This window comes from Entelurus aequoreus, linkage group LG20 (assembly GCF_033978785.1).
Source record: "Entelurus aequoreus isolate RoL-2023_Sb linkage group LG20, RoL_Eaeq_v1.1, whole genome shotgun sequence".
NCBI lineage: Eukaryota > Metazoa > Chordata > Actinopteri > Syngnathiformes > Syngnathidae > Entelurus > Entelurus aequoreus.
The window spans coordinates 36,134,959-36,150,553 of NC_084750.1; the positions used below are offsets into that span (position 1 = coordinate 36,134,959).

General features: G+C 39.8%; 1 protein-coding gene across 2 annotated transcripts in view; it reads right to left on the bottom strand.

Annotated features, from left to right (window-relative positions):
• rbms3 (RNA binding motif, single stranded interacting protein) overlaps positions 1-15,595 on the bottom strand; it is a 589,803-nt gene that overhangs the window by 479,532 nt on the left and 94,676 nt on the right. For both annotated transcript variants that reach the window (XM_062030027.1, XM_062030026.1), the window contains exon 3: positions 4,766-4,857. In XM_062030027.1, coding sequence (XP_061886011.1) covers positions 4,766-4,857 — 92 coding nt within the window. The remainder of the gene's footprint in view (positions 1-4,765; positions 4,858-15,595) is intronic.

Sequence of the window (15,595 nt, forward strand, 5' to 3'; positions counted from 1 at the left end):
AGTAGTTTTATACTTGTGAGTGTTGATGACACAGCTTTGCAACAGTTGATATTCTAGTTTCAAGCATGTTGTACTCAATATAGGTCATACAATCTCAGCAACAAGCTGTAATATCTTACTGAGTTCATTTCGGACCAAAACCCTTAAAACAAGTAAAACACTCTAACATAAAATCTGCTTAGTGAGAAGAATTATCTTATCAGACAGAAAATAAGCAAATATCACCCTTATTTGATATATTGAATCTTACTTAGATTTCAGTTTTTGCAGTGTAGCGCATGAGGAATAGCCGTGCTCATCATACGTCTTTCGAAAAAGCAAAGGGAACTTTTTGATCACGTCGTGATGTCCAGTTGGCCTTTTTTGCACATTTTGTGTATCGACAATCAACTGAGGGAATAACACAATATGTGGAAAATTAAGGCCCCGTTTACACTGCACACCAAATCTGATTTGTCTAAACACTCCAAAGTGCTTCAAATCTGATCTTTTTGTATCAGATTCAGGCCACATCAGGGGTAGGGTATCCACGGGGTCTTGTGAAGTCTTAAAACCAATAATTTGAAAATTTAAATGCTCCCAAAATCTCGTGAAAGTTCTTAAATATGATTTTGAAAGGTCTTAACAATCTATTGACGTTACTTTCATTTAAAACATGCATAAACTTTAATCTCGCTTTGAAATGTTTTGATTTTTGAGGACGCTATAACGTAACTTGGGGCGGCATAGCTCGGTCGGTAGAGTGGCCGTGCCAGCAACTTGAGGGTTCCAGGTTCGATTCCCGCTTCCGCCATCCCAGTCACTGCCGTTGTGTCCTTGGGCAAGACACGTTACCCGCCTGCTCCCAGTGCCACCCACACTGGTTTAAAACGTAACATAGATATTGGGTTTCACCATGTAAAGCGCTTTTAGTCACGAGAGAAAAGCGCTATATAAATATAATTCACTTCACTTCACAACTACACAGCGGAACTAACTGTGCTGCACGCTCAGAATTTATAGTTCGGCAATTTTTTCATTTTGACTTCCAAACAAATCTTGGTTCACAACAAAAAGGTTTCTGGTGTTTTTAGTTCGGTTAAGCGTTTTGTATTCCAATGTGAAAGAGCTGTGAATGAATTCATATACTTCGCAAGCAATTCCGGGCCTCCAATTTTCCTTCAAGTCTTTTGTACTTGTTTGCCTGTATCGATGTGAAATGGGTCATACATTGTATTCATTATGGTCTTAAAAAAAGTCTTAGAACATCTTAAATTTGGCTTGTTGAAACCTGCAGAGACCCTGATGAGTTAGTCCGAAACTCCATTGGAATCAAATGTGACTGCAGTTGAAACAGAAATCCCACCTGAATACGATCTGAATGAGACTTAAATGCGACTAATTGCTATGTCCGCCGACAAAAGTGGATTTGTCATCACAACATCCGGTTTCCGGGAGAAGAGTATTTTTTTGAATGAACACGTGGAGTTATGTACTTAACAAAAAAATGGTGAAATAACTGAAAACATGTTTTATATTCTAGTTTCTGCTAAATAGCCACCATTTGCTCTGATTACAGGTTTGCACACTCTTGTCAATCTTTCAATGAGCTTCAAGCACACCTGTGAAGTGAAAACCATTTCAGATGACTACCTCTTGAAGCTTGTAAAACGAGGCATTTTAGTTGAATTCCCACTCGTCACACTGCTGTCCAGACTCATGGTTACACAACCACTTTGTATACACAAATGTAAAGCGCAATACCGTTTTTGCCAATGTTTTAAATCATGAAAGCGACAACTTTAACGGAATATAAATTGAAAGAGTAAATGAAACCAAATTTCTGGGTAAAATAATAGATGATAAAATAAACAGGAAATCTCATGTAAAAAATATACAACATAAAGTAGCAAGAAACACGTCAATAATGAATAAAGCAAAACGTGTTCTAGACCAAAAATCACTTCATATTCTCTACTGCTCACTAGTGTTACCATATCTGAGTTATTGGGTAGAAATATGGGGAAACAACTACAAAAGTACACTTCCTTCATTAACAGTATTACAAAAAAGGTCAGTTAGAATACATAATACATCATGTTGGATATAGAGAACATTCATACCCTCATTGAATCGAAAATACTGAAATTGCACGACATAGTGAATTTGCAAACAGCTAAAATTATACACAAAGCAAACTACAATCTGCTACCCAAGAATATACAACAATTATTCTCATCAAAAGAGGAGAAATATAATCTTAGAGAAAAATGTTATTAAAAAAACGTGTACGCACGTACAACACTTCAGACTTTTAGCATATCAGTATGTGGAATTAAATTATGGAATGGATTAAGCAAAGAAATCAAACAATGTACTAATATGATCCACTTCAAGAAACTCTTCAAACTTAAAGTGTTTACAAAGTACAAAGAAGAACCATGATCAACATTCTGAATATATTTCATCCATCCATTCATTTTCTAGATCAGTGTTTTTCAACCACTGTGCCCCTGCACACTAGTGTGCCGTGAGATATTGTCTGGTGTGCCGTGGGAAATTATGCAACTTCACCTAATTGGTTCAAAAAATATTTTTTGCAAATCAATAATTATAATCTGCAAATAATGTGCCGTTGCTTAGTGTCTGTGCTGTGTAGAACTCGGCAGGGTAACAACGTAATACTCCATGCCAGTAGGTGGCAGCAGGTAGTTAATTGCTTTGTAAAAGTCGGAAAGTGTCGGGTGAGACGAGGATGGTTTGTTGTGATCCCAATATGCAGAGCACAGCGGAAGGCAGCGTGAAGGTAAATAAAAAGGTATGTAATGCTTAAATCCAATCCAATCCAATCCACTTTATTTATATAGCACATTTACACAACAAGAATGTTTCCAAAGTGCTGCACAGCCATGTTATAATAATAAATGATAAATGGGTTATACTTGTATAGCGCTTTTCTACCTTCAAGGTACTCAAAGCGCTTTGACAGTATTTCCACATTCACCCATTCACACACACATTCACACACTGATGGCAGGAGCTGCCATGCAAGGCACTAACCAGCAGCCATCAGGAGCAAGGGTGAAGTGTCTTGCCCAAGGACACAACGGACGTGACTAGGATGGTAGAAGGTGGGGATTGAACCCCAGTAACCAGCAACCCTCCGATTGCTGGCACGGCCACTCTACCAACTTCGCCAATATTAAAAACAATATTATGCTACACAAATGACTGAATAAAAACAAAGAATAAATTAATAGAAAACCAATACAAAAACAATATAAAAATAAATATGATTAAAATCGATTTTAAAGGGTAAAACCAATTAAAACAGTAAAACAGACATCAACATTTATAAAAAAAACCACAGAGGACAACAGAGGACAGAAGACCACACAACTCACGTAGTGTTAAAAGCCAAAGAATAAAAGTGGGTCTTAAGACGAGACTTAAAACACTCCACTGTGGAAGCAGTTTGAACATGGAGGGGCAGAGTGTTCCAGAGCTTAGGGCCGACCACAGAGAAGGCCCTGTCTCCCCTGGTTTTAAGTCTCGTCCTGGGCACCACGAGCTGGAGCTGGCTCTCGGACCTCAGAGCGCGCGCAGGAGTGTAAATTTGGATGAGGTCTGAGATATACTGAGGTGCCAGTCCATGTATAGCTTTAAAAACAAACAGCAAGGTTTTAAAATCAATTCTAAAATGAACAGGGAGCCAGTACAAACTCCGAAGAATTGGGGTTAAACCAAAAATTAACAAAAGGGAAAGGGAAAGAAACAGGCAATGGCTATGCAAAACAAAAGTAAAACTGAACTGGCTACAAAGTAAACAGAAACAAAATGCTGGACGACAGCAAAAACTTACGGCGTCCACAAAGCCCATCCGTACATGACATGACAATCGACAATGTCCACACAAAGAAGGATAGCAGCAACTTAAATACTCTTGCTTGCTAACACAAAGCAGGTGTGGGGAATAGCGCTCAAAGGAAGACATGAAACTGCTACAGGAAAACACCAACAAAACAGGAAGGGCCACCAAAATAACAGCGCAAGACAATAACTAAAGCACTACACACAGGAAAACACAAAGAAACTCAAAATAAGGCACAACGACCTGGTGGACTTTCATTTTTTTAACGTTTTCTGCCTTGCCTCAAAAAAGGTTGAAAAACACTGTTCTAGATAATCTTATTTATCTCACCATATGAACTTTAACTTATTTTTAATGTTATTAGTAAGTGAGTATATTGTGAATAAATTGAGAACAGGAAGTGAACACATGTTTTAGCAACTGCTAAGTAAAGGAAAAGGGGTAGGATTAAATAAGCTCCGCTTCTTCCTACTCCTTTTCGAACGTGTTGAATAGAGAAACTGGAGATTGTGAAGTATCATGTTGCACGCGTGCACGTTCCAAATAAACCCAAACTCAACTCGACAACAAACAGCTTACGACTAACTTTGCAGCCTGTGCGTCTTCAGTCTGATAACGTGACGACGATATAATCATAATAACGTCACCCGTGCATCGGCTCGCTAGAAGTTGTGATTTCCACCTGTCAGCAGACAGTGTCAGCAAATAAACACAGAAGCACAGTCTATGCTTAGTTTGTTACGGAAAAATGCACAGTACGCACTTTGTGTAATGCGTGCTGCATTGCTTCCGCTGTGGAACTCAAAGACATATCACCAGTCGTATACCTTTTTTAAACAAGCGGATGGAGGTGTGTGTGTGTGTGTGTAACAAGGTGCTAATGATAGCACACAAGGAAGCAGTTTGGCAGCCTACCTTGGCCATTTGCGCCTGCACTCCCGTGGCTTTGAGAGACAACACGGCTTTCTGTGCTGCAGCCGGGCTGTCAAAATCAACAAAGCCGTAGCCTGGAGAGAGAACAGAGGAAGAAATCCAGAAGAGAACATTAGAAAGGGGAAATAAACGCAGACAGGCATTAGTAAATAACCAGAAAGAGAATGTCAATGAAATAACAAGGCGAATGACAGACGCCTGGTAATTGCAGCAGTAATAGGTTAGTAACATGACGACGGAGGCTGCCAGTTCTTATATCTGGTGAGCACTACATTGTTTGATAATTAGCTGCGCTGACGTTCAGGGAGATGCTATGCATCTTAATTAGAGACACGGATGAGAGATTTTCTAATAACAAACTGCAGAACCCTGTTCACCTAAATCGCCCCACAAAGTGCATTAGAGTCACGCACGCACGCACGCACGCACGCACGCACGCACGCACGCACGCACGCACGCACGCACGCACGCACGCACGCACGCACGCACGCACGCACGCACGCACGCACGCACGCGCGCGCGCGCACACACACACACACACACACACACACACACACACACACACACACACACACACACACACACACACACACACACACACACACACACACACACACACACACACACACACACACACACACACACACACAAAGTCACAATGATGCACAGCCCAAACACACGATAAAAGTATACAAAAGGGGTGTTGGGGTCGTTAACAGTCGCGACCAAGCCCGACGGCTCCGACTGTGTGTGTTGTCATGTAGAGACGTAAATGACACGGCTATTTCATTTGTTTAATTATAAGATATGGATGATATAGATGACAAGTGTACAAACCAAAAGGTACACTACATTGCCAAAGGTATTTTTTCCACCTGCCTTGACTCGCATATGAACTTGAAGTGCCATCCCATTCCTAACCCGTAGGGTTCAATATGATGTCGGTCCACCTTTTGCAGCTATTACAGCTTCAACTCTTCTGGGAAGGCTGTCCACAAGGTTGCGGAGTGTGTTTATAGGATTTTTCCACCATTCTTCCATAAGTGCATTGATGAGGTCACACACTGATGTTGGTGGAGAAGGCCTGGCTCTCGGTCTCCGTTCTAATTCATCCCAAAGGTGTTCTATCGGATTCAGGTCAGGACTCTGTGCAGGCCAGTCAAGTTCGTCCACACTAGACTCTGTCATCCATGTCTTTATGGACCTTGCTTTGTGCACTGGTGCACAGTCATGTTGGAAGAGGAAGGGGCCCGCTCCAAACTGTTCCCACAAGGTTGGGAGCATGGAATTGTCCAAAATGTTTTGGTATCCTGGAGCATTCGAAGTTACTTTCACTGGAACTAAGGGGCCAAGCCCAACTCCTGAAAAAACCACCCCACACCCTAATTCCTCCTCCACCAAATTTCACACTCGTCACAATGCAGTCCGAAATGTAGCGTTCTCCTGGCAACCTCCAAACCCAGACTCGTCCATCAGATTGCCAGATAGAAAAGCGTGATTCATCATTCCAGAGAATACGTTTCCACTGCTCTAGAGTCCAGTGGCGACGTGCTTTACACCACTGCATCCCACGCTTTGCATGGGACTTGGTGATGTATGGCTTAGATGCAGCTGCCCGGCCATGGAAACCCGTTCCATGAAGCTCTCTGCTTACTGTACGTTGGCTAATTGGAAGGTCACATGAAGTTTGGAGCTCTGTAGCAACTGACTGTGCAGAAAGTCTTTGCACTATGCACTTCAGCATGCGCTGACCCCTCTCTGTCAGTTTATGTGGCCTACCACTGCGTGGCTGAGTTGCTGTTGTTCCCAAACTATTCCATTTTCTTATAATAAATCCGACAATTAACTTTGGAATATTTAGGAGGAAGGAAATTCCAGGACTGGATTTGTTGCACAGGTGGCATCCTATGACAGTTCCACGCTGGAAATCACTGAGAGCGGCCCATTCTTTCACAAATGTTTGTAGAAACATTCTCCATGTCTAATTGCTTGATTTTACAACCCCGTGTGCCTAATGTACGTAATAATTCTAGTTTTGTGCTTATGGACCTCAAAACTTTTTTATTTGGTGCATGGTGTAATGATAAGTGTGACCAGTAGATGGCAGTCACACAAAAGAGATACCTGTGTACTCCAGGCTGACGCTTGTTCAATAAAAGACTTGTCTCAAGCAATTACAGGTTAGCAAGCAAGCCCAAAACGTTGATGTTTCTTTGAGAATATAGAACATTACTGTCAAAAGGTTTTAGTACGACTTTCGTAAGCTACGAAGCCGCATCGCTTGATGGATTGTCGGCGCATTACGGCTACCATAGTCAGACGTACATGACGTCTGTAAAACAATCTATGCAACATTTTGACCAAAGAACCACCATTGCATGTTATGTAGACCACAAGGAAGTGTTTCAAATATATTTAAAAAAAAAATCATAATATGATCCCCCGTTTAGTGTAAATTTTATTTCAAAATAGACCTGAATAGACGCAGTGCGCCTTATAATCCGGTGCACCCTATACAGAAGTATAATATTTATTGACCCACGTGGTGAGACAAGCAAAACCTTTGTGTGTGAGCAAACATGGAACATTTGCCATTGGTAACCCAAGAGGAACAATGACACACTGCAAAAACTGAAATCTAAGTAAGATTAAATATCTTAAATAAGGGTGATATTTGCTTATTTTCTGTCTGATAAGATAATTATTCTCACTAAGCAGATTTTATGTTAGTCTTTTACTTGTTTTAAGGGTTTTGGTCCTAAATGATCTCAGTAAGATATTACAGCTTGTTGCTGAGATTTTATAACCTATATTGAGTAAAACATGCTTGAAACTAGAATATCAACTGTGGCAAAGCTGTTTCATCAACACTCACAAGTATAAAACTACTTTTTTAAAGTAATAATTTCTTTCTTCAAGCATGAAAAAAAAATCATGATGCCGAGCGCATATCATTATGTCAAGATAATGGCACTAGCATTTACTTAATTTAAGAATATTTTTCAACATATTAAGCAAAAAGGTCTTTTCTACCAAGAAAAGTGCATTTGTTATTAGTGACAATATACTTATTTTAAGGTATTTTTGGGTTCATTGAGGTTAGCTAATTTTACTCGTTTTGGAAAGTCTCGACAAGACAAATTTTCTTGTTCTATTGGCAGATAATTTTGCTTAGTTCAAATAAAATACCCCTCATTTTTGATTTTTTTTTCTTGTTTTTGAACACTGACTTTTTGCAGTGCAGCACCTCACATCTATTCTAGTAGAAGCATTTGAGTCCCATCTTAAAACTCATTTGTATACGCTAGCCTTTAAATAGACCCCCCCCCCCCCCCTTTTAGACCAGTTGATCTGACGTCTTTTTTCTGCTCTTCCCCCCTCTCCTGCGTGGAGAGGTTATTAGGTGACCACAGCTGTTCAAAGTCGGCACCCGGGGTGGACCACTCATCGGGTTTTTCATTGTATCCCATTGGGTTTAATTTTTTCTTGCCCTGATGTGGGATCTGAGCCGATGATGTTGTTGTGGCTTGAGCAGCCCTTTGAGATACTTGTGATTAAGGGCTATATAAATACACTTTGATTGATTCTTTTTTTTTTCCAACTACACTTCTTTATTGAATTTATGAATCAGAGGGCATTATTAACTGCTTTTTTTTACCAAAATTACATTTACACAAAAGTCACTCCGCTCTTCTTGAAAACATCCCAATAATTCATAAATCACAGCTGTGGATTCCGTTCCCTCCACTTTCCCCTCTGTGAATTTCCAGATGGGTGTTGCTGACTGTTCATGTCGGGGAACATTTGAGACAAAGAGAATGAGGAACTACAGACTGAAAATGAAGGAGTGTTGTGGGTGTGAGGTGTGGATGGACAAAATTGCAATATTTGCAAAAAATATAAATATGAGTCTATATGTATGTGTGTGTGTGTGTGTGTGTGTGTGAGAGTGTGTAAGTAAAATAGAGTAATGGGAGAGAGAGGAAACATGGCAGCAGCTCTGGTATGCTGCCAACCTTTGAGAGATTTGTTACTGTGGAGAGGATTATGAAGGGCTGTGAATGGGGTTGTGTTAATATGCTGTGTGTTGAGCAGCACAATGTGGGCCAGTCAGCTTCAGAGTCTTTGAAAAATCAAAAGCTCGAATGACTTCCAGGGTGTGCGAGTGGGTGCTCGCATGCGGCACTTTCTGAATCATGTACTCTTAAATAAATTACCATTTGATTAATTATTCCATGAATGCGAGAGCTTCCATTAAAGTACAATAGCACCTTCACCTTATGCATACTGTATACATTGTATGCATTTACAGTATAGATCCTGTTGTATATGTTAGAATATTAGCAAATACACATTTAAATTCACACATTTGTCCTGAACTTCGTTTGAAAAAACACACACACTTATTCAGCTGCCACATCTGGCCTTCCTTCTGCCTATCATCTGTTGTTTTGGGGACATTGATAATAGCCTTGGTGCATCTAATCCAGGGGCCGGCAATGAAAAACGTTGAAAGAACCATATTGGACAAAAAATACAAAAAAACTAATCTGTCTGGAGCCGCAAAAAATGAAAATTCCTATATAAGTCTTATAATGAAGGAAACACATGATGTAAGTGTCTATATTAGCTATAATAGCCTACTATCAAAATGACTATGTGTCGCAGGCTGAAGCAAATCTTCGTTGACAGAAATGTAAAATAATATTTATTCAACACATTTTTACAACATTAGAAACCATTAGTAAATAATAGGCTACTCAGAAGGTGAGATAACTCCTGGAAATTACTGGCTTAGAATGGCCAAAGGTATAGATGCGTGTGTCCGAGTTAAAGGAAACAGCAGGCTGTCTTCTTTTAATAGATTTATTACAATCTTTGGCAAGCTAGGTACTGTTTGCTGTGGTCTGGAACAACATGACACACAAACAACTATCTGAGATGCAGTCAATACATGTCATGAGACATGCAAAACTAAATTATATACAAAGAGGATAAAAGTAAAGGATATTCAATGAGCTCAAATATACCTACAAATGAGGCATAATGATGCAATATGTACACACAGCTAGCCTAAATAGCATGTTAGCATCGATTAGCTTGCTGTCACGCACTGACCAAATATGCCTGATTATCACTCCAACAAGTCAATAACATCAATAAAGCTCACTTTTGTGCTCTCACACACAGCATAAAACTTTTGGTGGACAAAATGAGACAGAGGAGTGGAAGATTTTATATGTAAACAAACTGTTTGCTCACAGTCCACACTATGGTGAGTTCAAGAACTGCCGAAATTAGTAGGACAAAACGATGTTCACCAAATACTCTCATCAGTGAAGCATACACTACCGTTCAAAAGTTTGGGGTCACCCAAACAATTTTGTGGAATAGCCTTCATTTCTACGAACAAGAATAGACTGTCGAGTTTCAGATGAAAGTTCTCTTTTTCTGGCCATTTTGAGCGTTTAATTGACCCCACAAATGTGATGCTCCAGAAACTCAACCTGCTCAAAGGAAGGTCAGTTTTGTAGCTTCTGTAACGAGCTAAACTGTTTTCAGATGTGTGAACATGATTGCACAAGGGTTTTCTAATCATCAATTAGCCTTCTGAGCCAATGAGCAAACACATTGTACCATTAGAACACTGGAGTGATAGTTGCTGGAAATGGGCCTCTATACACCTATGTAGATATTGCACCAAAAACCAGACATTTGCAGCTAGAATAGTCATTTACTACATTAGCAATGTATAGAGTGTATTTCTTTAAAGTTAAGACTAGTTTAAAGTTATCTTCATTGACAAGTACAGTGCTTTTCCTTCAAAAATAAGGACATTTCAATGTGACCCCAAACTTTTGAACGGTAGTGTACACACAAACATATTAAACAGTGGGCTTTCTAACAATTGGGAAAGTTTGTGTCATGTTTGTCCTCAAACAAAAAACATACTAAAACAAAAACATTATTTTTTCCCCCCCATCTTTTTCCATTTTTGTTCCTTTTTTAAAAAATGGGAGCCACTAGAGCGGCACTAAAGAGCCACATTCAGCTCGAGAGCCGCGGGTTGCTGACCCCCGGTCTAATCACTTGCACAAGGCTGAAAGATTCATGACTCCGGCTGCAAACCCCAAGTTTAAGCTGTTGATCCAACGGCTGAAGAAATAATGGTTCAAAGGTTTAAGTCTTAAAAAGGAGGAACTGGCCTCAGATATGAATATTTTTTTATTTAAAACAAGTGTATTTAGCTACACATTCTTTTGACAAAATCCCCCTCATGTCACCTTTGTGAACACTTTTGGACTCATTAACCCATTGGACTTGTCTGCCCTTTTGCTATAAAGTCGGGGCTCCCTTTTGCAGAAGTTGGCCCATGCAGGGGCGCCCGCTCCTGGTGTTAACTTACGCAATCGACAATGCTTTCACGCGAGTGAGACCAACGCTGTAAGTTTTACCATTGACCAGTTTTAAATAAATAACGTTGGTTTCCCAAGCTTTGAACTCTGCGGCTTATACAAAAGTGGTCCGGCTAAACATGTTGAACCTTATGAAAAAAGGATACAATCTCTTTCATCTGATAAAGGATGAATAAAGACATCAGTTACTTTTCTATTTTGTTAGATCAGCTGTTTTTTTGTGTTACAGGTACGGTTTGAATACAATTAATGTATGTTAATACACATTTACAAAATCTATCTATGTAAATATCTCATTTCACAACATGTATCTGTGTTTTTAGTCCAGTGCGGCTAATATATATATATATATATATATATATATATATATATGTATATATATATATATATATATATATATATATATATACACTACCGTTCAAAAGTTTGGGGTCACATTAAAATGTCCTTATTTTTCAATGAAGATAACTTTAAACTAGTCTTAACTTTAAAGAAGTACACTCTATACATTGCTAATGTGGTAAATGACTATTCTAGCTGCAAATGTCTGGTTTTTGGTGCAATATCTACATAGGTGTATAGAGGCCCATTTCCAGAAACTATCACTCCAGTGTTCTAATGGTACAATGTGTTTGCTCATTGGCTCAGAAGGCTAATTGATGATTAGAAAACCCTTGTGCAATCATGTTCACACATCTGAAAATAGTTTAGCTCGTTACAGAAGCTACAAAACTGACCTTCCTTTGAGCAGATTGAGTTTCTGGAGCATCACATTTGTGGGGTCAATTAAACGCTCAAAATGGCCAGAAAAAGAGAACTTTCATCTGAAACGCGACAGTCTATTCTTGTTCTTAGAAATGAAGGATATTCCACAAAATTGTTTGGGTGACCCCAAACTTTTGAACGGTAGTGTGTATATATATAAATATATATATATATATATATATATATATATATATATATATATATATATATATATATATATATATATATATATATATATATATATATATATATATATATATATATATATAAAACATCTATTACAATTTAGTTCAGTTTTCAGTTCAGTTTATTTCGAACATGCATACGATACAATGTAATTCAGCACATATTTCCAGTTGTTTCATTACAGCACGTCCGAAAAGGAGTAGGAAGAAGCAGAGCTTATTTAATCCTACCCCTTTTCAGACCGTGGTCTGTTTTTGTCAATCCTTTTTAATTTGTACATTTCTTCTGTTATTATTTGTATTAGCTTCTGTGTGCTCTCTCCTGAAGAAAACGCAGTTGTATCATCTGCAAATAGCACTAACTTTAAGTATTTTGTAACTTTACAAATGTCATTTATATAGAGATTGGGGCAGCACGGTGGAACAAGGGTTAGTGCATGTGCCTCACAATACGAAGGTCCTGAGTAGTACTGAGTTCAATCCCGGGCTCGGGATCTTTCTGTGTGGAGTTTGCATGTTCCCTCCCCGTGACTGCGTGGGTTCCCTCCGGGTACTCCGGTTTCCTCCCACCTCCAAAGACATGCACCTGGGGATAGGTTGATTGGCAACACTAAATTGACCCTAGTGTGTGAATGTGAGTGTGAGTGTTGTCTGTCTATCTGTGTTGGCCCTGCGATGAGGTGGCGACTTGTCCAGGGTGTACCCCGCCTTCCGCCCGAATGCAGCTGAGATAGGCTCCAGCACCCCCCGCAGCCCCGAAAGGGACAAGCGGTAGAAAATGGATGGATGGATTTATATAGAGATTGAACAACTTTGATCTAAGTATTGATCCCTGAGGTACTTGGTGCGGTTTATATACCGGTGCAGCTTATTGTCCGGAAAATATGGTACTTGTGAAATCTTCCAGAAGACCTGACCTTTAGCTGTTCAACAAAAGGACACGAGTACATTCCGCAGTAACCTAAGATATACAAATGTTTCCCATCCACAGTTGTACAGGACAGGCAGCCATTCATGAACGATCTGGCTGTTGGTAATAGATTGTCTTGTTTGTGAGCACACAAACATGATACCAGTGACCAGTATGACGACTCAACCAAAACAAAAACATTTCAGATCTGTTGTCAGACAAGACACAGGGTCCACTCAAGGGGAGAATAAGAACCGCCAAGGAGTCTGATTGTCGAACGGTGGAAGTGAACTCCAGCAGAATGGGAAAATATGGGCCTCAAAGGACAATCGCCAAGCTGGATAAGACTTTTTAAAACACGCTGGCTATTTTATTTTTTTTAACCCACTGTCCTTTTCTGTTCCTCCCTACTTTGCCTTGATACTTTCGATACATCCCTTCCTTTACGAGCTGCCACCCCCTCATCCTCAAAAGGACGGAAATCGCCCCACTTGACAGCTGAACAATTGAGGAGACAACCTTAGAAAGTCAAACAAACCCAGTCAGCATGACCGGATCTCATCAGTCCCAAGGTCCTAAAGCCAACAGCTGGTGCAGTAAAAGGTGACCGTTCTATTGGAAACCTCCTGCCTGGTACTGGTACGCCACCCCATCCGATCTCAACCACCACTGACACGTGATGACATCACTTGTCATATAGGTGATGGAGAGACTGGTTCGGGCTCACCTACTGTACTACCTACCACATGTGCTCTGGACCATCTGCGGTTTTCCGACTGGCCCCATGTTGGTGTGGATGATGATGTCATCTATCTGCTGCATTATGCTTTTGGAGGCACTTGGATGGCAGTGGAGGTACCGCTCGAGCCAGGTCTCTGATTCCACCATTGCTTCCAATACCATCCAAGTAACACTGAGTGAGAACCAGCTTGAGATGAGTGCCCTAGCATTCACTGTTTTCTATATCATTAACTACTTGTCGCCTAAGCCCCAGTTTGTTTCCCCTCAGAACAGAGAGATTTCTGAAGTATTCCACATAGGCTTTATTTGTCGAAAAGATAGGTTGCCCTGTCAGTTCGAATACACATCCACATACAGGCTAACAGGCATATATTTCCCCCATTAGCCTGTATGTCGATGTGTCATTGACCGGGCTAGCATGCCAAGCATTACACTAGGAGCTAATAACCATCACACTAAGTATTCGTTGCACGAACATACTAGCTTTGTTAGACAAGATCATAGACTGTATTGGACAATATAGTTTTCATACAAAATGTCCATGTCCATTCATTACAAATAAGAGAACATAAATGCCTGACTTACCTATCAATGAGGAAATTAGCAAGTTTGGTGTCAGATGAGAAAATATTGCCCGCCTTCAATCGTCTCCATCTTTCAAAGGCATCCCCAATACAAATCCTCGTTTTGTTCCTGGCTTTGTCATAAATAAGTTGAGAATCGTAACGACGCCTTTTAGATTTACTAAGGTCTGACATGTTTAGTAACTTTACCAGTGGCAGTAGCTAGACGAAGATGGCGGTGCGTAACCGGCAACCTGGATGTGACACACTCACTGACTTTGTAATTGGTCAAACGTTAGAGGGCGGGACATCGAAATGAAAACAATAATATATCAGGGCTATATTTTTTTTATCTTGATAAATTGAAAATTAACACCAATGAGTTGACTGATGAACATTATCACATAATTTATTTGGGAAGTATAAATAACGACACATTAAAGTAGAATACTATTATTACTATTACTAGTACATTTTCAGAATGTGCTTGTTCTATTTTTAAACAAAGAAAACAATCTGAAGTTGTCTTTATTTTTAAGTTATCGTGCCGTGATTTTACCAGTCCGGCCCACTTGAGAGTGGATTTTTCTCCATGTGACCCCCGATCTAAAATTTGTTTGACATCACCATTTTGACATCGAATCATTCAGTCACTATGCAACAAATAGCTGGAATAAACTTCCTGAAGATGTCAGACTCTCCCCAACTCTGACTACTTTTAAAACTAGACTGAAGACTTTTATGTTCACCTTAGCTTTCAGCTAAATCTTTTAATCTTTTAACTTTTAACGTCCGCACTGTTTTTATTTTTATTGTCTGCATTTTGATTTTGCTTTTATTTTCTTTCATTTCACTTCGTTGTCTGTGAAGCACTTTGAGTTTGCCTTGTGTATGAAAAGCGCTATACAAATACAGTTGCCTTGCCTTGACACCCCTGCTCTAAGGCAATTTTGCATTCTTCACGAATCCTCTGCACACAGCAAATCTACACCCCGCACAAAATCAAATCCAATCTGAACTCTAAACAAAATAAACATATATTTTTTTCTGTATGATTTTGCAATGCAACTGTGAGTGACAGGTTGTCACAAGAGATAAAGCAATGTTCGTCAACACTATTATTATTATTATTGTAATAGGGGCGGCGTGGCGAAGTTGGTAGAGTGGCCGTGCCAGCAATCGGAGGGTTGCTGGTTACTGGGGTTCAATCCCCACCTTCTACCATCCTAGTC